The 23435-nt window shown below is 39.2% G+C and overlaps 1 protein-coding gene across 9 annotated transcripts in view; it reads right to left on the minus strand.

Annotated features, from left to right (window-relative positions):
- Window positions 1-23435, minus strand: part of plce1 (phospholipase C, epsilon 1) — a 110791-nt gene that overhangs the window by 11412 nt on the left and 75944 nt on the right. For 4 of the 9 annotated variants that reach the window (XR_005007339.1, XM_036572156.1, XM_036572154.1 and 1 more), the window contains 17 exons: window positions 23086-23254; window positions 21207-21329; window positions 20975-21111; window positions 20430-20668; window positions 19954-20015; window positions 19593-19758; window positions 18132-18239; window positions 17927-18043; window positions 17684-17842; window positions 13500-13629; window positions 12947-12988; window positions 11726-11841; window positions 11507-11624; window positions 5768-5899; window positions 4447-4740; window positions 2941-3104; window positions 518-779 (listed from right to left, as the gene is read on the minus strand). Coding sequence is in view for 8 of the 9 variants with exons in the window: in XM_036572156.1 (XP_036428049.1) it covers window positions 518-779; window positions 2941-3104; window positions 4447-4740; window positions 5768-5899; window positions 11507-11624; window positions 11726-11841; window positions 12947-12988; window positions 13500-13629; window positions 17684-17842; window positions 17927-18043; window positions 18132-18239; window positions 19593-19758; window positions 19954-20015; window positions 20430-20668; window positions 20975-21111; window positions 21207-21329; window positions 23086-23254 (2538 nt within the window). In the remaining variant the exon portion in view is untranslated. The remainder of the gene's footprint in view (window positions 1-517; window positions 780-2940; window positions 3105-4446; window positions 4741-5767; window positions 5900-11506; window positions 11625-11725; window positions 11842-12946; window positions 12989-13499; window positions 13630-17683; window positions 17843-17926; window positions 18044-18131; window positions 18240-19592; window positions 19759-19953; window positions 20016-20429; window positions 20669-20974; window positions 21112-21206; window positions 21330-23085; window positions 23255-23435) is intronic. The other 5 variants (XM_036572157.1, XM_036572155.1, XM_036572161.1 and 2 more) reach the window with 3 other exon arrangements.

Raw genomic sequence — 23435 nt, forward strand, 5'->3', positions numbered from 1 at the left:
CTCCTATTACCTGCACGGGGCATGCCATCCTTTTCCGGGCAGGGACTAAAATACAATATATTGTGTACCCTGCCCAGGAGAGGGTTACCAGGACCTACTCCTGGAGCCAGGCCCAGGGGTGGTTTTCCTCGGGGAGCGCCTGGTGGCCAACAGCCCTCATAACCTGACCAGGCTCAGCCCAAAAAGGCGACATGGGGGGGACCATATGGGCCCACCACCTGCAAGGTTTAGCATGAGGGACCCATGCGGTACCTTACAGGCAGTGGGAGATGCCAGGGACGTCCTTGGCGGCATCGACCCCTGTAGCGGAAACTTTATGGATTCAGTGTAATTAAAAAAATTATTCTGAATTGAACAAAAATAATTTAATCGTGGTGAAATCTGGGATTATGGATTATGCAATTAACTGTCATCTAAAGAATAAAGCAATAAGCCATGAGAGGCTGTGAGTTACTGTGATGCATGATGCAAAGCCATAAATTAACATGAACTAATGTGAATGGAATTGTGCTCTGACCAGGTTTGAGGGCTTTGAGGGGCAGGATCCTCTGTGCTGTGATCTGTGAGCTGTTGTTCTCCACCACAGCCAACCGCAGGAAGGCCATGTCCTCGAAGTGCACGTGAAAGGAGAAGTGCTCATTCCACATGGGGTTGAGTGTGTTGCGGTGGATGGGTTTGGTGCGAAAGTGGCAGGTGTCAACTGGCAGGCCTAAAACGTCCACCTCCACACATGTGCTCCCAATGCTGTTCCCCGGACATACGTTCTGACCTGACACCACCTGGAAAAGAGGGATACAGGAGGTGTTTGTGTGTTTGACAAAACAGGAGCAATACTACTATACGTACTTAGCACAGTGAATAAAAGCAGCAATCAATGAAATAAAGGCATGTCACTGTTATCTGGTTTGAGAATCCTCTTCAGGCGGGTGAAATGGCAAAGAAAATCGTAGTACTTATTTTGACAACAGATGATATGTATCATTATATGTACAATTATGAGTACAATGTTTTTTTTTGTTTCAGATACTGTGCTACAGTAAATCCAATTAAACAGTAATGATTCCGCTCTCTTTTTAACAAAACATGAAGTTGGTCAGTGTTCTTTAAAGGCCCAGCACAGAATTTTCCTCCTTACTCAAAATGTTAAATTAGCCGAAAGTATGTGATTATGTTTATTATTCTTCTGCCTCAGTCCAACATTTATTGGGCACTGCAGCAGAGTCCATTAAAATGACCTCTAAATGAGTAAGTTTTTGTGTACTGCCCCCAAACCACCATTTAGAAACTACACTTTATTTGGCGTGATTCCGCCCAATGACTGCTGGGATAGGCTCCAGCACCCTCTGTGACCCAGAAGGATAAGCAGCTTATGAATAATGTGTGTGTGTGTGTGAATCATACGTTACCTTATATTACATATTTATAAACTGTGAAATCAACTGATCCTCCGACACTTCACACTCATCGCTCTACTTGTGTAACGTTATAGCTGCTAGGAGACAGCACTCATTTACAAACGCTCAGTTTTTGGATGAAAGAGGTCGAAGGTCACTGTCTACATTCTGTTCCAAACAAGACCAAATCAAAATGGCTCAGATTTATTTATGGGGGTGAAGTTACAGAGTTTGTATGAGTTTGTAATAAGCATTTATTTGCCAACTCATTTTAAAACTGGGCTCAATATAGCCCCAGATTTGCCAGCTGACTCAAGCTGAAAGGAACAGCCTTACTGACACTTACGGGAGGCGATGTGGATAAGACGGTAAATCTTTATGTTTAAATAACTCATTGTTTTCATTTGACAGTTTATTCAATAATGTTGCTAACCATGAGAATGTAGCAAAATGTGAAGCCTGTTTTATCTAATTTGGCTCACTAACCTTACATTAACGTCCCACATTTAGTTCCCGGCGTGTACAGCTAAAGCCTGGTAGCTGGACCTGGTTAACCAGCTGGATGAAAGCTAGTTAGCTAGCTAACATTAGCTAACAGCCGACACGGTCAACGGCGGAACTGACACCGTGATTAAAAAGTGGCTAATCTAGCTAATTCTCTGTGTATTAACGTAAAAGCCATCAGTATATAAGTAATGATACCGATCTAAATACGTTCTTAAAATATGAACTGGGGCCCACACAGCAGTACGGCAGAAGGCGACAGAGAATAAAGAAAACACAAATCAATTGTGTAAATGTCGTTTTTGAGGAAAAAGATTAGAAGGTAATAGAAAAATATAACACTATTTTTTTATAGATTAAAAACATATCTGCAGGGCCTTTAAGCCTTAACTATACCCATGATATGTCCAGAAAACTATACTGTTATGTAATTTATTACAAGTATAGTCACAATGCCCCTCCTTACTGGGTAGTTATTTTGTATCTCTTCTCTCTTTCTTCTCTATTCAGCTATCTATTTTTTTTTCATCACAGACCTGTGATGTTTTCTGCCACCAGTACCAAATAAGGCTGATTAAAAAACAAACAAACAAACAAACTCAAGCAGCAAATGCCTAAGGCTGGTGCCATTATGGCTTGGTAAAAACCTCAAAGCATGGAAACTTCTGAAGACATGCAATGAAACCACGGCTATGACCAACAGTCATCTTCTGTCTACATAATATTAAGCATAATATTATTGTTGTAATGTTTAAATATTACTGTCTGTGCAGATTATGGCCATTAGTTATGTTTTTTTTCCTCAGTGTGCACATTAAACACGCGACCATCTGAACCACGAATCTTGTGTATAATTTATACTGTGTATTCAGGGTTTTTGGACACACATACTGGCCCTTTGGGTTTAAGGGGTTAATCAATATTTATTTTATAAGCCTATGAATAATAATAATGGCAAGTCTTGCTGTGGCACATAAACGAAGTCTCCATTGTGACTGACCTATATTGCCGCCCTTGAAGTGTGTCTGTGGTGTGTTCTTACAGTGAGGGTGTATTGAGTGGGGGTCATGTGCTCCAGCTCTCGGTCCAGTGGGCTGAACTGCTGATAGAGCGGACAAGAGCGGTCCCACAACACAGGAGGCTTCAAGACAAAGCCACAGTGACCGTTTGCCTCGAACAGAGCAGAGTTCAGCTGCATGGGCAGGTCTGCACCACAAAACACAAAACACACACTTAAAGACCCCCAATTTACAAATCACCAGCATGGGAAATGCAATTTTGCCAATCTGACAATCTCATACCTTTAAACATGTGACCACAAGGATCTCAGATATTATTTTTTTAATACAACATTGGGCCTCATTCAGCAAAATCTTCCTAAATTTTTTTCTTAAGTTTGTTCTTGAGAAAGGTCTGAAGAGAAAGTCTACGTTAGATTCATGACGTTTTCTTAAACTGCAGAATTGTTTGTGCTTGAGTGAGCGTAGATTCGGTTCTTACCTAAGAACAAATCCCAAATAATAAAATATTGGCGAATGTCAAAATCTTCGTAAAAACTGTCTAAATGGGTTTTAAAAAGAAATTTCTTCTTAAGAACGGTTGGTGAATGAGGCCCATTGGTTCCATCTGTGAATACTAATTCTTGGGTATCTTTAAAAGAATAAAAAAAAATCAACTGTACACATTTTCCCCCTCTCCCAACAATGTAGGGGACTGACCAAACCATGCTTGAAACCCAAATTGTGTCTTTACCTTTGTCTATTTTTATTGGTATCACTATTTCATATAGTGTCAGAAACCACAAAAGCAAGTGAGTTTGAGATTACTTAACAACTCAGTACAGCCTGAGGCAAGCCTGCTAACTACTTGATTGCTAGATTAGTCTTGTATCTGCTGTGCAAAACTAAAGAAGTTCAGATATCAAACATTTCTGGATGACTGTCTGAATGTGTGTTAAGCAAAAAATTGTAACCAATCACTTTAAAAGATTCTTCACTGACAATAATCTCTGTCTCTGTTATTCGTATGTTAACACATCACATTGTTTCCAGCTGTGAACTCTGCAGAAGTCTGTTTACATTCATCCCAGTTACACCTGGTCTCTGCCATTCAATCATGTGCAATATCAAATTACCAAGCAGAAAGCCTGATTTTGTCATGTAGAGGGTCTGTGTACCTTTGGCCGTTTGATGTCCATTTCAAAAACCAATACTGAAAAACTAGAAAATGGCTCGATTATTGTTTATGGTTCTGTTACTGTCAGTGGAAAAATCAAGATTTTATACTTTCACAAAACATACATGGAACAAGAGGGTCATAGATACTTAATCATATAAATAAATTTTAAATTTGGATAAATAAACTACGACTCCCTTTTTTATAACTCCATTTTTGTTTGTGAAACTATAAAATGAAGCTGTTTCTTGATTTTTCCACTGACAATAACAGAACCAAAAACAAGAATCGAGGCATTTTCCTGTTTTGCAACACTGGTTTTTGAAATAAAAATCGAATGACCAAAGGTACACAGACTGTGGAAGCTGCTCACCATCGGTCTGGTAGTTAAGGGCAACAAGCTGGATGCCATGCAGCCAGAACGAAAGGGGGTTGGGGTTGGATGAGTCGATGCGGGTGGCGGCCGGGTAGGTGCGCAGCAGCTGGCCTGCTGTGTGCTGGATCAGCTTGGATGAGTAGCGCCGGCACAGGCGCTTGGCAGCATTCTCGTTCACTGAGGAGATGTGGTAGCACTTGGGTGTGCGGATGATGGCACTGAGCGAGGGTGCCGGGGTAGAGGAAGACAAGACCTGCTCCTCCAAATTCACCCTCACACCCTCCACACCAGCTGCAGGGAAACAGAACAAATACAGCGCTGTGAGGAAGGCAGCTCAAACTGTGATTAGCGGCGGACGTACAGTATCAGTCAAAAGTTTGACTGTATGTATGCTCTTCGATAATCCTTAGGACATTCAATGACCATAGGTGTTATTTAACAGCTCTGATATGTTCAATATTATTCTATAATAATAAACCTTCTATAAGTATGCCTGTCCTGACGTTTGACTGGTGATATTAGTTCTGCTTGAGATCAGTTACAGAAGACGGTGAGGCTACAATTTCAGAAAAGCTCTTGAAAATGAAAGGAAACGTACTTTAAAACTACAAATAAACACATAAAACTCAAAATTTGGCAAACGAATATAAACAGGATTAAAACTAGGCTTGTGGCCAGTGACTGGGCATATAACAAACACAAATATCCCAGTAAATATCCCAGTAAATTGTAGGTAATTTGGTGATGGAGAGGTTCAAAGAATATTCCAGATATTTTCTTTATATCTCTACCTGCCAAGTCTGTAGCATACAGTCGAAGGACAATAACGTTGATGTCTTCGCTAAAAAAGGTTTACTAAAACCCTTTGGTTTGTGTTTTGAGTCAACAGGTTTACTGTCCTTTTCTAAGTACAAAGATGTAATCAATTGCTGTAACTGATCATATGATGCAGGCGATAGAGATGAGGTTGAGGAATGCTGGAGTACTCCTTTAAAATCATTAATCATAACACAACAGAGAGAAAGTCTGCCCATTGGCAGGGGGATGTGCTAGCACTAAATGGATCAAGAGATCAGCTCCCCTAATGTCTTCCTACTGTAGTCTCTCAAGCGTAAACACATGGAGTTAGAATGTTAAAATTCCTGCATGTGGTTTTGCTTATGCCTAGAGGCAAAGACTGGAAACACGCAGCGCAGAGAAGGTATTTTTATGTGCTTTCGAGGGACTGTTTTAAAAAGAGTGGAAAAGTTAAACAGGCTTTTCCCATGGGTGCTCTAAGTGGGTGTTCTGTTTCCTGTGTGATCCAGGGCGGCCGTACCTTTCCCTGGGCCACGGACCAACGTCACTGGCTCCCCGGGGTTTCCACGCACAGGAGCAGCGCCAAAGATGGACTTCCGACTCTTTCGGTCCTTTCCCCTTCCAGAGCCCGGCAGTGAGAGGGTGGAGAGGCCTGGTTTCCACATCCCAAACATATACACTAGTTTTTACATAATGTTAGGACATGGGGTCATGACATTACATAACACTGCTAAAGGAACAAAACCTCGTATCTCCAAAATGATAACTTCTCAGGAGAAGGAAAAAAACCTACTTTACTATTAATGTAGGTCACTGGAACCAGACTTTTTTCCAAGTCACTTTGGGCCGTTTGTTCTGGTCCATTGACCATGAAATTACACACGGCAACAGGCGTTTTCAAATTTTGTCAAAAACTGAAAACTGACTACAATATCTATCTAATAAGCCCTCCTGAATTTACAAAAAGATACTGGTTTTATGGTATTTCATCAGATATCTTACGATTGAATTAATCTCCCTCAAGTTTTATTTGATTTAGTCATTTAAAAAAATAAAGAACTCATTTTATTTTAGAAAAATGATTCATTTTAATAACTGACAAGCTTATGAACAATGCAAACATGCTTTGAAAAATTACTAATAATAAACACGTAAACTGTGAACCACTGTATTTAAAACACTGAAAATATTTTATGCAATCAAATTAGAGATGTTCCTTCTAAGTCTACCAGCTGACTAATCACAGCATTGGACTAAGTCAATCTACACATAAACACATTTATGTATTCACTTATTTAATTTTATAAAGCTGAAGGTATTTTTCTCTCAGTGGTTTGTTGACCATTTGAATCACGTAGCTACTTTACTGAATATGTTTTTCATGTGTATCAATTGTGCACTAGATACGAAGTAAAGCAAACAAGATACAACAACAAGAAAAAGAAGTCATAGAAATGACAAAAAAAGCTATTCTAAGAAAGACCTATGATAAAAACGAAACATATATCTTCTCTGTCTTTTACATCGTGTTTAACCAATAAAATTATTTTATCTTCAGACATATGTGCTCATGTGGAGAGACTGTCCTGAACATATTAAACTTTAAAAGGTGGTCTTAAGGTTAATGTGGTCTAATAATTCTGCTCAAGATTTAGGTGTTACTTTCCATTTTAAAACCTTCTTTAAAAGACTGCCAAGTTGGGTCACTTCAACTCAGAAGTCTTATCATCAAGTCGGACAGTTTGGGCTCCCACTTAAACAGAAATATTCAAAAACTTATTGCGGTTTAAACACAGCACTGCAGCTCCATATACTATCATTATATAAAAAAAAACAAACAAAAAAAAAACAACAAAAAAACATTTTTCTGTTTCTTGAAATATTAGCAGTAATTTACGCAGTGTGCTTAAAGGGTACGCTGTCATGGCCGATCTTTACAGACATGCTTATTCTACTTCTGAGAGAAAAGGTTTATTATTACAAATATCTATACAAATATCAAAAGATTTTGAATGCAAGCCTAATGTCTAAAAAAACCACTAGGCTTTTTCACTGCTTTTTATGTACAAGGGCACAGCATGGCGAATTTACATTGTGAAGAGCAGACCTGAGCATAGATAGTCTCTGGAATTCATTTTGATGCAACCCCTCAACATCACTGTGCATACATTGCCTTACCTGTCTCACAAAATTCAGACAAAAAGAATTATATTTGCCCAAAAGTCAAAGCAGAAAAAGACGATTGTTAAGACGGCAAGTTTTAACTACTCCGATTTTTAAAATATTTTACAGTAAAAGTGCAAGTAGGCTTATAAGGTATGTCGGCTTATTGGTCACTCCCCTATAGTTAAATGAAAGCTTACATTTTAGTTGAAAACTAGATTTAAGTTCTACATTGCGATTCTTAGCTGGGGCCGCCCCAATTCATGTACCATTAGAACAGAGAAGAACATGGCTTTTTCATATTTCACCCCAGACATCAAATTCAACTTAGATATCATATTCTGTCATTATTTAAATTTACACTGTGAACAGCAAATCCAAGAAGCGATAGTCTATAATTCCCTTTCATCTGACTCATGCTGTGTCCCTGTATTTCTTAAAGAAATTAGGCTTCCATTGAAAATCTATTGACAAATGCCATACAAATGAGTAGTGGGCTTACTGGTCAAAAGTGTAAAGTAATTAGTTAAAGCATCTTCTATAATTCTACAGAAACAAGCAAACAAATAAACAAACAAATGAAATCAGAAAAAAACATTTTCTATGTTGGAAATGCAACAACACAAAATGGGATAGATAATCTGAATAATGAATCCTTCTTTAAGCATGTCTAAGGTTTCACCATGACAGCGTACCCTTTAAGCCATGGTAGAATTAGAAAGTACGCTGTCAAGGCTAAACTAAATAATTAATTAAAATAAACAAACAAACAAAAACAACAGACCAACAACAACAACAAAAACCCAGAAAATATTAGTTTGTATATAATAATTTAATGGAACTAAATTGCTAGGTTTTTATATTATGACAATGTCTTTTTAAGTAGTAGCCCAAACTATCAGACTGCTATATGACTTTTGAAACGTAACATATTTAACTCGTAAACAACACTGTCAAAGAGGTAAGTACTTTATTCTTACTTATTAATTATATATTATGCAAAAAATAAAATTTAAAATGAATTAATTTAATTTTACCTGGTCGTCTGAAATTCTGAAAAAAATCTTCTGTTCAGGACAGTTGCTTCAAGCTGACATGGATATCTCAAGATAAAAAAATATTATTTCTTAACTCACAGCGACAGACAGGTTTGTCTAATGGATAAGACTGCAAGTGTTTTTTATACTCTGTTCAATTTTATTCTAATCTATTTATAATCTATTTCACATTAAAAGTACATGCGGGCTTATGAGGGGCTTTTCCTATGTACTTTTTACTTTCACTTATTAAAAATAATAATATTAATAATATCTCACATGTATTATATATCGTTGCTGTCTGGACAAAACCTGTAGTTGTTATTATTATTATTATTTATTGATTTATTTATTTTACATAATTTGGAAACACCAGTTGGACTTCACATTGTGTGACGATTTCATGATAAATTAACCAACAGAAATGGTCCAAAATTACTTAAGTTAAGAAGGTATTTTCCTTCTCCTTAGAAATACAAGGTTTTGTTCCAATAATATGCACAAGTACATATATGCAAGTATCTATATGTAATTAGAATTTGCCTAAACCTAAATCTAACTTTAACCTCCAAATTCCCCAAAGGTAATAGTTTTGCCATTTCAGTGTAAAAAAAAGAAACATATAAGTTACATTTGTTGGTCCTGACATTGTAGGTTATCTCTTGTCTCTGGTTTTCCCACAAAGTAAGACATTTTTGTCCTGAACATGTACAAAAACACACACACAAGCATGTAAGGGTCTGGGCTGCAGGGCATGGTCTCCTCCTGCACTCGCTTCATGTTGCTTGTTTGTTCAGCCTGTGCTCGGGGGACTGCTAGTATTTTTCTTTGAAATCAGAATCTGATTCTAATTTACCACCATGCTAGTCCCTCCTGTTTCATTTGTTAATCCTTACTGTTATATTGTTATAACAGGAAACTACAATATGTAAATCAGCACTGTATCATTTTACATTTGATTATTACTGTGTAATGGCAGCATTCTAACAAATAAGGTAAGGGCTCTGAGGGTACTGTGATATCAGAAATACAAACCCCATTTCCGGAAAGATGTGACTTTTTGTAAAATGCGTTAAAAACAAGAATCTGTCATTTGTTAATTCTCTTGAACTTTTATTTAACTGACAAAAGTACAAAGAAAAGACTTCTAACATTCCACTAACAAACTTAACTGCATTTGGCAAATATAAACAAATTTATATTCAATGTCGGCAACACACTCAAAAAAAGTTGGGAGAGAGGCATGTTTACCACTGTGTTACATCGCCTTTCCTTCTATTTACACTTTTTATCATTTGGAAACTGAGGATACTAATTGTTGCAGTTTTGCAAGTGGAATGTTTGCCCATTTCTGCTTGATACAAGGCTTCATCTGCTCAATAGTCGGTGGTCGTCATCTGATTCTCCTCTTGATGATGCACCATATATTTTCAAGACAGATCCAGACTGTACGCAGGCCAGTCAAGCACACACTATGGCCATGAAGCCATGATCTTGTAGCACATGCTGAATGAACCCTGGCATTGTCTTGCTCAAACAACCAGGACTTCTCTGGAAAAGATGTCGTCTTGATGGCAGCATAAGTCACCCACGCCGTGGGCACTGATGCACCCCATACCATGACAGATGTTGGCTTCTGCACCTTTTGCTTATAAAAGCCTGGATGCTCCCTTTCGTCTTAGGCATGAAGAACCTGATGCCCATTTTGCCCCAAAACAAGCTGAAACATGGACTGCACAGATTTCAATTTAGTTTCAGACCATTTGAGATGAGCTCAGGCCCAGAGAACTCGGCGGCATTTCTGCATAGAATTGATATATGGTTTTCTCCTTGCATAATAGTGGTTTAAGTTGCATTTCTTGATGCAGCAGCAGTGTTAAGTGACCACGGTTTTCCAAAGTACTCCAAAGCCCATGTGGCTATATTTAACACAGTAGCATGACAGTTTCTCATACAACAGTGATTTCCAACCTTGCCCTATACAGACTCAGATTTCTCTGGATTCCCTGAATCTTTTCACGATATTATGTACAGCAGAGGGTGAAAGGCCTACATTCTTTACAATCTTGCACCTTTGCTTGCAAAGACTGAGCCTTAAGTGGATGCTCTTTTATCATGATACCTTCATCCGTTACCAACTCACTTGCTTATTGTGGAATGTTTCAAAATGGTGTAATTCAAATATTCTATAAACTTTCTCTTATTCTGCCACGTCCCTAATTTTTTTTTTGAGTGTGTTGATGGCATTAAAGTCAAATTTTTTATCTTTACAAAATATAATTAGCCAAAGCACTAAAAGTCATTTCTTTGTAGTTTATTCAGTTAAATAAAGGTTTAAGAGAATTAACAAATAACAGATTCTTATTTTATTGCATTTTACAACAATTTTCCAGAAATTGGATTTCTACTTCTGGCCAAGATAATGCAAGCTGCTTTTTAAAGGGCCCACATAACAAGGCTGTTTAATTCTAAGAGACAAAGACAGGTTGGAAAACGGTCATGTAAAAATGAATTATGACTGTTTTTGCTACATAAAACCACACTACTGTCATAAGAATACTTTTCTTCATTAGAAGGCAGAGGCAAAGGTCACGCATAACTCAAAAACAGGACACTCAAATGGCTCCAAATGAAAAGTATTATGGGACTAAGAACTTCCTGCATTTTTTAATACCTCCTTGTCTTTGTTTGTTTGTCTAAATAAATAACCAAGCAGGCTTATATGGTATACGGGCAACTACATCCAAGTTGTTTATCAAACAGCTTTGCTTATGTTTTTTCTGACACTAAATAACATGCAGTTGTTTATTATAAAGGTCAAAAGTTTCCATTAGGATGGGGTATTAGCTACATTAGCATTAACGTCAGAAACTAAATAAGTCTTGGCAGACTACATTTGAGGTAAGGAGAACACTGTTGTGTAAATATCACTTTAAGCATGTTACATTGTGTGCTCATCAAAGTGCTTTTAACTGGAAGGCACACTGCAGTCCCTTTACACTGCAGTGTAGTTACAGTATCTCTAGTGAAATGCACGGTCTGAGGAGGCCGGGCCCCACCTGGGAATTTGACGGCCTGGCAGTAGATGATGAGGTCGGAGAGTTCCTGAGCGATCTGCCTGCTCTCCTTCTCGTTCTGCGGCAGGTAGAACTCCTCCCCAAGCTCCATGTCGAACATCTGCACAAGCACAGGCAAAGCAGCACTCTGTACATCACTTTGCACTGCAAACAGTCATGCTGTGGTTGAGTGTGCAGGGTTTTAGTGTAAGTGAGTCTTACGTCTACCTTTCCTTTACTCCCTGCTTTCTTAAACCTCTTCGGCATCTCGTCGTTGGACTCGTACTGCAGTTTCTCACTCGATGCCTTCCCCTCAGGCTTGTCATCCAGAATGTTATCTGTGGATTAAGGAAGAAAACGAGCTGTTAGTTCAGTTAACGTTACACTCTACGCTGCCAGTCAAAAGTTTGGGGACACTCAGCATAATTTTTTAATACAAATGGACTTTTTTTTTGGTGGTTTGCAAGAAGGTAAGATATAAAACAAAAATTGGTCATAACTTAATAATTTTATTTGTAAAAACTGCCAAACAGAATTAAAACCTTGGAAAATCCTTTGGAAATAATACCAAACATCATGCATTTTAACCCCTTGTTGCCTGTACTCCTCAGCACCTAAATCCTCCAGGTGTTTAAACCTTCTGGCCAAAGGTTTTTAGGTGCGTTCTCACTTAATTGCAAAGTGAGTAGGAAAAATCAAACATTTCAAAAGAAGGCATAGTGTCCCCATACTTGTAACGGGTGCTGTATGTACGGTGATGCAGACAGGAAGCACAAGCAGTGACTGCTTTAAAGCGGAATTTTGAAGAAAAAAGAAAGTAAACATGGCATCAGCAAAACAAACCAGAAAACAACAGTTTCATCCCTCAAGTGCAATAAGAACTTGAATTTTAATAACTTGAATTTTCACCACTGCAAGAGGCAATCACACTCATTACAACCACTTATTAGGCTACGCAGACTCACTATCTCATCCTGATCTGATTGCTGGATTCCCTGGGGTGTGCAAGATGGGAATGGGCAAAAAGTGAAGGGGAAAAAAAAAATCCCACTTCTCTTTTTCAGCAAAAGAGCACCCAGGGCCTGAGAAACCAGATGGCTTTGTTTTTTTTCTCTGATGAGCCAGTGCTGCTAGCAAGGTCACATCATTTTCAAAACACTGTAGACAGAGTTAGGGGGGAGGGGAGGGGGGCAGCTTGATGTTTAAACACCACACAGCTCGTTTTTGTTTACTCATAACACTGCTTATTAATAAAAAAAAATGGTCCAGACCAATTTTTTTAACTAGGCGTAGACTTCCACAAACACTGCTATTTTGGCTTTAGCCAAATGCATATTTGCTGTCCAGCAGCAGGCAATCCGCACAAGCTCCCAGCACCCCAAATACACTGCAAGACTGCGCTGCATATACATATGCACAAACATACACAAACACTGAGGTTACCTTCCTGGCAAAAAGATGCGGTGGAAGCATTGAGGACATCAGCTATGAGAGATGAAAAGAAAGGAAAAACAACGGAGGTAGGAAAGAAAAAAGTTAAGTCGAACACAAGCCTGCATGCTCCAGAGTAAAGAGTAAAGAGTAAAGAGTAAAGATGTCTATAAAGTGTCTTCACTTAATACAGGAAAAGCTGGAGGAAAAACCAGAGAAGGTCAGTGAATTCGAAACAAGCGTGGGGTTCTATCAAAAACGCTGTGTTCCAATGCTGCTCTGTTTCAGGACTGCAACGATCAGTGAGGTCAATTAATCGTAAACAAAATAACATCAACACATCATTTACTTTACAAATATCACTCTAAAATATTCATATAATCCATACAATACTCACATAATCCATGTGGTCATTACAACAGACTGCAGTTCACTACAGGAAGTGTAGGGGGTGATGTGGTTTGTATTGTAAAGTTTCAGCTAGTTTACTGAATTGACAGATTAAGTGATCATATGAATAATCATTGCAGCTACAAACATCCTTTTAGGTGTAAATCACAAATACCATCAGAAAGTGACTCGTAGTCATAGTCATACTCGTCTTCTTCCTCCTCTTCTTCCTCATGGCTGCCAAGACAACTTCCAGCAGGTGCCCCACTGTTGGCCTGTGCTTGCATATGTGCCAGCTGAAGTGCCTACAAATATAAATTAGGAGGAAATAAGAGAGAATAGCTCCTACTGCCCTAGACCGTTCATGCTTAGTGTTGTTAATGTATCATCTTCTTAATGTTTGGCCAAGCGCAGTATCCACTTCCATATCCCAACATCAAATCACGTGAGATGCCATTAAACAAATCAAGTTGTGTGAGCCCTCCTTTTCCCACCTACTTTCAGCCTCAGAGGGTAAGGGGTGAGGGGTGAATTTTAACTACACGTCACTCTCTTAAGTGCATCTTAGTCAATGTTTTGACTGACAAAACATTGCATCACCACAAAACATTTTAAATATTATTATTATCGTTAATTTTATTACAACCCCATTTCCAAAAAAATTGTGACGCTGTGATGTAATGTAAATAAAAACAAAATCCAAAATGTGCAAATCATTTAAACCCTATATACTCATTCAGTAACATGATTGGGTATAAAAAGAGAGGCTGAGTCTTTCAGAAGTAAAGATGAGGAAAGGTTCACCACTCTGTGGAAGACTGCGCAGGCAAATAGTGCAACAATTCAAGAATAATGTTTCTCAACATAAAACAGCAAAGAACGTTTGCTTTTTATCATCTACGGTACATAATATCATTAAAAAATTCAGACAAGAAATCTCTGTACGCAAGGGACAAGGCCAAAAAACAGTATTTGCTGGCCAAGATCTTTGGGCCCTCAGGTGGCACTGCATTAAAAAGGAGGAGTTGGTCTCCTCAGTTCCCAAATGCTTACAGAGTGTTGTAAAAAGAAGAGGTGATGAAACACAGTGGTAAACATGCCCCTGTTTTTTTTTGGAACATGTTGTTAGCATTAAATTCGAAATGGGCATTTATTTAAAAAAAAAAAAACAATACAATTTCTCAGTTTCAGCATCTGATTTGTTGTCTATGTAGTATATTTCTTTAAAAATATGGTTTAGATGATTTGCACATCATTGCATTCTATCTTTATTTACATTCTGCACAGCGTTCCAACTTTTTTTGGAAATGGGGTTGTACTATTATTGTTGTAGTAGTAGTATAAATATGGTGTCTGATTTCCTCTATTTTTGCATATTTTTACATTAAATGTTTTCAAATCCTCACACACCATGCAAAATAACACAAGGAGAACATGAGGAACCACAAAACAGTTTTTAAATTGTCAAATCATTTATTGAGGGAAAGAGTTCTTTGGCTAGGTCAATTCTTTTGAGCCATTCAGAGATGGACTTGCAGTTGTACTTCGAATCTTGCTGTATAACCCGATTGTGCTTGAGCTTCAAATCACAAACTGGTGACCTGACATTCTCCTGCAGGATTTTCTGGTAGACAGCAGAATTCACGCAATGGTAGCAAGCAGAATTCGTCAATTATGGCAAATTGCCCAGGCCCTGAAGCTGTAAACATCCAGAAACCATCACACCACCATCACACTGTTTGTTCTGCTATGATGTTCTTATTGTGGAATACCATGTTAGCTTTATATAGGACGTAACGGGGCCCAGTCTTCCAAAAGGTTCCACTTTTGACTCATCAGTCCACAGAACATTATTTCAAAAGGCTTGGGGGTTGTCAAAGTGTTTTTTCTTTTGGCAATTGTGAGACTCGCCTTGTTTAGATTCAACAGGGATGGCAGTAATCAAGTCTGGGTGTGTCTAGTTTCATTTGGTTAATTGGTTGATTTAAGGGGACAATCACTTTTTCACACAGGGCAAGTTTTTTTCTTCAATAAATGAAATGGCTACTTAAAAACTGCATTTTGTGTTTACTCAGGTTGTCTTTATCTTATATTAAATTTTGTGTGAAGGTCTAAAACAAATGTAACAAATATGCAAAAACAAATCAGGAAGAGGTTCATACTTTTTTCACAGCACTCTACAAAGAGTGTTTAATAAACATCTTAGTGTTCAATTAGATAAAGTAAATGATTTGTGTGTCATGAATGAATCACACAGATGGCAGATTTAACAAACTACCAGTCTAAAGTAGGCAAAGAACTAGGCTCGGCTCAGTTCAGCCAGCCTGTCTGCAAACTGTCTGCTTAGATTGCAGCCAGTTCATGCTGCTTCAGGTTATTGTTTGGTCCATTTTAGATACATTTTTGCTTTTTAAGCTTCAGCCTAAGCTGATATTATGTTGGGTAACCAGCCACGGTGCACGGTGAAGACATTTAGCCATCAAATTTAAATATTTAGCTGCAGGTATAACAAACAAACAAACAAACAAAAACCAAGCATGTACAGGAGAACACAGCTGGGGATAGCAGACAAGGTCACTACTAGCCATAGCTCTTCACTCTACAGTACATGTAAACCCACACTAACTCACCCCACTGCCCAGGCACAGCTCTGCATACTATGTCTCTAAAGCCCCTTCTGCAAACTGGAAAAAGTGAGAACCATCACATAGTCCTGGCAACCCAACTCACATCCCAGGAGCTCGCCCAGTCTGACCCACATCCCAGGGACGTGTGAGGTCCTGGCCAGCACAAGCGGCGTGCCCAGTCCCCGCCACCGTGGTTCCTCCTGAGTGTGGCAGGAATCCTCAAACCTCACTGCATGAAATCTGCCGCCACCACTAACAGTGGCAGCAGCAATGGCACGTCTCTCAGCCACTTTCCATTTTCCAGCTGTCCTGTCACACCATCAACACTGGTAAGGGGGCCGTTCATGTGTGCCAGAGCCCAGGCTTTGGCTCTGCCGCTGGTGAACGACCTGAGCTGGACGTTGGCCACCTACTGTGCCCCTCTCTGTGTGTGGGCACAGCCAGTCGTAGTAGGGATATCGACAAATTGACAAGCACAGAGCCCACAAGATCCTCTGGCTTCTGTTTCTCCACTTGCTTAGGTTCGCAGCACTGTCTGGCACAGTGTCCCTTCTTTCTGCAGTGCTGGCAAACCAGGGACTCGGCCACCCGTACTTTCTGAACCTTGCAGTGATGTCCCTGCTGTCACTCTTTCACTCATCTCTGCCTTCCTCACCATCCACCTTGAAGTTCTTTGAAGCGTCGTTCCACTCCCTGCCACGGGGGTGTGCTATCCCACTTCTGACTCCAAATGTAGTGTCTTGGCAAAGAAGGAGACATGGAAGAGGCCATGATTTCTGCTCCAAGAAGTGCTCTTTATTTACTTCAGCAGAAAAGCATCATAACACAGCTAACCCAAAGGGTGGAGGTCACCATGAGCCCTGTACTTTGTCTCCACGGTAGACGATCAACCCACCAACCGACTCCACTGCCCAACACAAAATGACACGAACACGTACACACACCTTTAAACCAACATAAAACGACACATACAACACAAACAACAACATTTAACATGTCGGAGAGAGGTGGGCGCACAGCACAGCTCTGCATAACCATGCCTCTAAAGCCCCTTCTGCAAACGGGAGCAAGAGGCAGCCGCCACAATAAGAACACCTGGGTCATATTTTAACAGACGCGTCAAACTTGTCAAACTAACACTGCAGTTGTAAACACTGACAGCACATGTTTCAAACTGCAACTCCTTAACCTCTTCAACTCCTTCAGACCACCGGTGGTTCCAAAACGCACTTCGTTATATTCTTCACAACTTTCATATTTCATAAGCTACATTCAAAAAGTGGGGGTCATATGAGAGCTGTAACTGTCTTCTTTCCAGTCAAATAGATGGGTGATGCAATTTTAAACCATTATAATAAAAGAAGCTGAACTCACAAATTTTTTTTTTCTACTGAAAGTCGACCCATTTTTTGACAAATCTGCGCTATAAACTATAAACAGATGGTGTCTCTTCAGTGATCTGCTCTGTAAAAATTATTTTTATAAAATAATACGAAGAGCGTCTGAGATTTTTTGGCTTTTAGCAGTAAATTCTAAGCATATAGCAATATGTGTATGATCATAAAAACACTTTTTCTGTTAACTTGAGGGGAGCTTTTAAAATAAAGAATTTTTTTTCATGCAGTTACTCAATAATTTGCCTCATGATTCATGTAAATTCAGATGGAAAAACCAAAATATACCCGGGTTAATAAGAGGTTAAAGGCTGTATGTATGTAAACAAAAATCCCACCTTTTGTTTTAGAATATCCACAGGGGCCTGATGGGCCTTCAGCTTCTTGTTCTTGAGCAAAATCTTGCCCCTGAGCTGCAGAGGCGAGGGGAGCAGTGGGTCGTCCGAAAAATCACTCTCAAAGAGGAACTTGGTCACCAGCTTGTCTCCAAACACCGCCTTCAAGCCAGAAGAAGTATGAGGTCATTTTGCAGTTAAGACAGAGACAGGGATACAGGGAGTAACCAGGCAGAGAGAACATACCTTAAAAATGTCAGCCATTTTGCGCTGCTGAGGTAGAGAGCAGTGGTTCTCGATGGACAGGATGACGGGCATCTCAGAGTTGACAAAGGCAGTGCGATTGACAGCCTCCACCACATCCTGTGGAAGTAAAGAGAGGACAGTCATAACGATACCAAGAAAAGAATTCAGAAAGAAGTGAATAAGGTTGCCTTTTTCACACTCAGACCTTGAAGGGGATTTTTGTGGTGAGCGTGTGCCCATGGTAAATGATGGGCATGCCATCGTCTCCATCCCAGCAGTCCAACTCCACACTCCTACAGCCTTGCAACAGCACCTTCCCCAAAAAAAGCCATTATCTTAGCATGTTTAGCATGAAGATTAAGTTTCATGTTAACACACACAGTGGCCCAAAAGTTTGGGAACAACACTAATTTAGTATAAGTCAGCATGAAGCATGTTTGTTAACTCCAAGACATGAGATTTACTAACACAGAACATGAGGGTTTCATTAAATATAATAAATAATAAATGGTTATAAATTGGTCAGAAACTTTACGGGGATACAAATGCTCTGTTACGGTCACATTTGCCACCATTTGAGACAAAAACTCATCCTTTGCATGAAAATAGAGACACTTCTGCTTCTGACTGGTTTGTCAATTTGAATGTAATTGTCCATGTGCCAAAATCAAAAGCATTGCTTTGCTATTATTTTATTGCTTATCTGCTGTTATTAGCAGCAGTTCCTGTTGCAAGAATGATATGAGCATCTGTAAAGAGTCAGATAATAAAACATGCAAATCATGCAGACGCTACAGTGCTAATGTGCTGCTACTGGATGCTGATTTCCCTCGTTTGGTGCGGACCATCACAAAAACGTGCAAACTGAACAGGGTTCATCTGGAAGCAAACCGAGACCCATGGTTTTTTGGCTGACCATGGTTCATTTCTTTAGTGCCCACCCAAATACAGGTGGAGTATTTACACTTCTCAAACAAGCCAAACTAAATAAAAGGTTTGCTAGGTCCACACTGAATGAGGTAGATGTGAAAGTGTCTTTAATTACTTTAGCTCCTGGTAATTTTTTTATTTTTTTTTGCAGTTCTAATCATATCCACCTGACTGTCACATTCAGAGGCTCCTGAAGGCTTCAGTAACTGAATCAGACATGTTACATGTTTTAAACTGAAATAAATCACTTGAAATCAGTGGAAATTTCATAAAAAAAACAGGTTGTAGTTATAGGCAACATGTTGTGAAACATTTTTAAAGCTTGAAAATATCACTGCTTGCTTCCATACCTTTGACTTGTATTCTACTACAGTATATTCTAGGGCTTCAAATCATTGCTTTGATTGCTTACATCATTGAATAATTTACTGGATTCCGTAAGCGTCCTAACGAGTCAAAGAATGCTTAGGATGAATCAGGACATCCACATTATCCAATAAGCAGAAATAATTTTCATCAAAATTAACGCACGCCCATCTCTAATCATGACATATCAAGCATTCACTAATATGTTTTTAATATATTATAATGTTACAATCCCAATGTAGCAGCATCATAGAAATAATGTATTTTGTATTGTGCAGCAGTAATATATCCTATGAACAAAGTCATTTAGTATATATTTGAAAAAGGCAATTCCATTCAAGCCAATTACACACAGCAATTTCTGCCCCACCTGACTGTAGAGCTCCACTGAAGACTCCCCTTTCAGCTGGTGGCCGGTAAGGTACGTGTTGTGTGAGGATTCAATGTAATAGTAAGACAGTGGGTACTGCAGCTCATCCAAGTTCACTTGAGATTCCTCGTTTGTAGAAGCAAAGTTGTCCTTATCCATCAGAAACCTTTGGAAAGAAAGCTTTGCACTATTTCCTTCTTCGAAAATGTTTCCCTTTAAAAATACAACTTCTGTTTTGACTTAGCAATCTAGAACACAGAGTTGTGTTATGGTCCTGGCTTGAGGTACTGCCTGTCAAGAACGTGTATTTGAATCATCAGTTGTGTATGTACTACATTTTCAAATATGCTTGAGAACAAACCTGGCGAAGCCTTCAAAGGACATCCAACCCATCTGGCGCATGCTGGAAGAGGGCTCAAATTTCTGGAGTAAAATGGAAATAAATTAATCTTGTAATTACATCAGCGTGTATTTCAATAGATGTTCCATGGTGATTTATGAAGTGCTGAGAGAGACCACTGCTAGTCTGCCAGCCCTGATGCCAATCAATTGTAAAGAAAGCAGCAATAGCACTGCTGAACCTAGCACACAAGAGGCTAGCATTAGAAACTTTAGCACTAACCTGTCACACACTCACTGTGTGGTGTTCTGATTTAAACTCAGTTTGCATAAAGTCAATAAAGACTATAGTCAATAATGACAATAATAACTGATTATTCCTGTGCATTTTCACTATGTTGGAATCAACATATATACAAGACAATAAAATTCAGTCTGTTACAACACAGTTAGGAAGTTATAAGTGTCCTTCTGGGAAATGAAGTCACTCAGACTCACTTGAATGATGCTCAGGATCTCATCATAGGTCAGGTGCTCTCGCTGGCAGTTGACCAAGAAGTCATTGAGCTGAAGGATGCCGAGACCCAGAACGCCGAGGGAAGCATTCTCTACACCTGTGCCGTTGGTCACGATGCTGGCAGCGGCGATGGCGTCAGAAATCTGCTTCTGGTTGTCAGACATCTGCTGGCGTGTGCGGATAAACAGGCCCAGGTCAGAGCCATTTCGGGTCAGGAGGTCTGCGATGGGGACATAACTCACTTTCAACTTTTCACTTTCAAACAGCTGGCATTCATCTTTACTCATCTTATGGTATATTTAGCAACACTCAGGTTTTAACCTATAATTTAACACATTTCTGTTCCAAACTCGTATTAAAGTGCATACTCAAAGTCTTCTGACTCAAGGCTTTAAAAAGCTAAAAGGTTTGAGTAATCACATGACAATGAGGGGGAAAAATGTGTGTGGTCTGGCATTATTATTAAACTGTTCTGAAAAGTAAGGTGTCTCCTAGCTTTTCATGAGTGGCATATACAAAAACAAACCTAAGTCAGGCTGTAGGCCTGTCACTTTGTCATCGATTCTTAGAGTGGTGTAGAGAGGCACTGAGTCGGGGCCTGAGCGGCTACAGGGAACGGCATAGGTGTCAAACAGCTCCTTAAGGTCCTTTCGACTGCGGATACTGCAGAAGATACAGAATTTTAAAACTGCTTTAGTGTGGGATCAGTCAGCCCGCAGCTTATTCAGTGGGATAATAGATCAAGACATATTTAGCACCTGAATGACTTGAAAAGCTCCACAAACTCGATGAAGCTCATGATGCTATCTGACAGCATGAGGTTCTGGAAGCCACGGAAACAGCCTTTACCTCGACCATGCCAGCTCCTGCTGCTCCATGCCCTAAAAACAGAGCGAGACCGACACGTCTTCCAAAAGCTGTTATCTTGGTTGATGGACATATGCTACGCACTACACACTAAATATGGAATAAATGCTTCACACCCAGACTTATGTATACATAGATGCATACATCGCTGCTGTCGGAAGAAAACCTCGTATCTTCATTTTTGACGTTTTTTTTGATTTTCACATAATTTGAAAATGCCTGTCGTCCTTTACATTGTGTGTAAATTTAATGAGGAATGGACCAAAAGAAACTGCACAAATTGACTTGAGAAAAAGTCTGGTTCCATTGACCTACATTAAATGTGAAGTTGGTTTTTTCCTTCTCCTGTAAAGTTACCATTTTGGAGACACAATGTTTTTTTCCGACAAAAGCGATATGTATACATATCTATAAAATGACTAATACGATGCTAGCACTGTGCAACTCTGTACATTTGAAGGTTGCAGTTCAAAAGCATGACAGAAGCAGCTGTGTAACATTAGGAACTATATTATTAGGGATGCATCAATACTGATACTCGTATTGGCTCGATATCCTGCTCCTGTACTTGTACATAAAATTTTCACCGATACCAACATTCCAATACCCGGTGATATCATGTGACGAGTGTACGCTGCCGCACTGATGAACAAACAACTGAAGCTGACAGTGAAGGAGGCTTTGCTCACACAGAGAAGTTGTACTGACTCCATGGCAGTCAGACACAAAGCCATCAGTCACTTTCAACATTCTGCCTTGGCAGATTCTAACCAGGAATACATCGAGTGATTTCATCCTGTTTCAAACATACAATCATAAGCACTTCCCCAGTATGGATGGAGACACATACGCCAGCTAAACTTAGCCAGAAAAGTCAACATTTGCTACCAAAGTCTGTATATGCGACTTTGCTTTGTTTGACTGAATAAAATTGCAAGGTATAAAAGTTAATACACTGACTTTCTTTTTGGAAAATAGGCTGTAGGGAGAGTGAGCATCTTGATACAGTGTGAGTATATAAAATGTAGGCTTTGTCCGTCCACAACACACTATTCAAACAAACAATGTGTGTCACCGAAGAACAAGATTTCTAAAATCACACAGTGTATGTCTGGCTTTAAAGGACACTGAACTACAGCTCAACCTGCCAAACAAAAGAATCTGAAGAGACAAACTCCACAAGCAAAGAGGTGCTTTTCTGATGTGGAACAAAACCCGCTCTTCTCCACTGCAGCGCTACGCAATCCAAGGTAGCATTAAATAATATAGCATAGCTAGCTAATGCACTGAAATGAATTAGATTTGAATGATTTAACTGTTAATGTACACTGCACTCATTGACCCTATCAACTACTTAATTCTAAGTAAGTAATGTGTTATGGTATCGGACTCGGTATAGAGTACTAAAAAATATGTACTCATATCTGAAAAAAAATAGTATAGATGCATCCCTATATACAATAATAAAGTTAATATCCAAAAAGCCCTTATATTTGCAAAGCAATGACAAAAGAGACAGAAGAGTACTCAAAATACTCTAAAATATCTAAAAATATACTTATATATCTATATATATATATATGTTTAAAAGTATAATAAATGCTTTGAATTAATGAATTAAGTATTTATGCATTTAACATACTAATTTAGAAAAAAAATGGTTAATGTTCACAAACCTAAAGCCTGAGCTGGGCTCCGTTATATCAAAAAACACCATAGTGTGTTTGTTAGGGTATCAGGGTATTTTGTTCATTAATTTAACACCTTTACCCAGTTTGGTTTTTGAAGCTGCAGGCGAGGACAGGGGAGGAGTGAGGTCGGGTGGGGGTGCAGCTGTTTGTGGTGGAGGAACAGGAGGAGATGGAGGAGGTTCCAGGGGATTGGAATTTGGTGCTGGATAAGGACAAGGTTCCAGGGCTGCCAAAAGGGACTGAGTCCTCTACAGATATATACAGTACAAACATTATTACTTTATGTCACTTTATGCATTACATTTACATTTATCCATTTGGCAGATGCTTGAATCCAGAGCGACTTCTGAAATGTGTAAACAGTAGAAGACAAACAGATACAAAGTACCCAGAGAATCTGCAAGGATCTACCATCTAATAGCTTGATCT

Source organism: Colossoma macropomum, unplaced genomic scaffold, assembly GCF_904425465.1.
Source record: "Colossoma macropomum unplaced genomic scaffold, Colossoma_macropomum, whole genome shotgun sequence".
NCBI classification, from domain to species: Eukaryota; Metazoa; Chordata; class Actinopteri; order Characiformes; family Serrasalmidae; genus Colossoma; species Colossoma macropomum.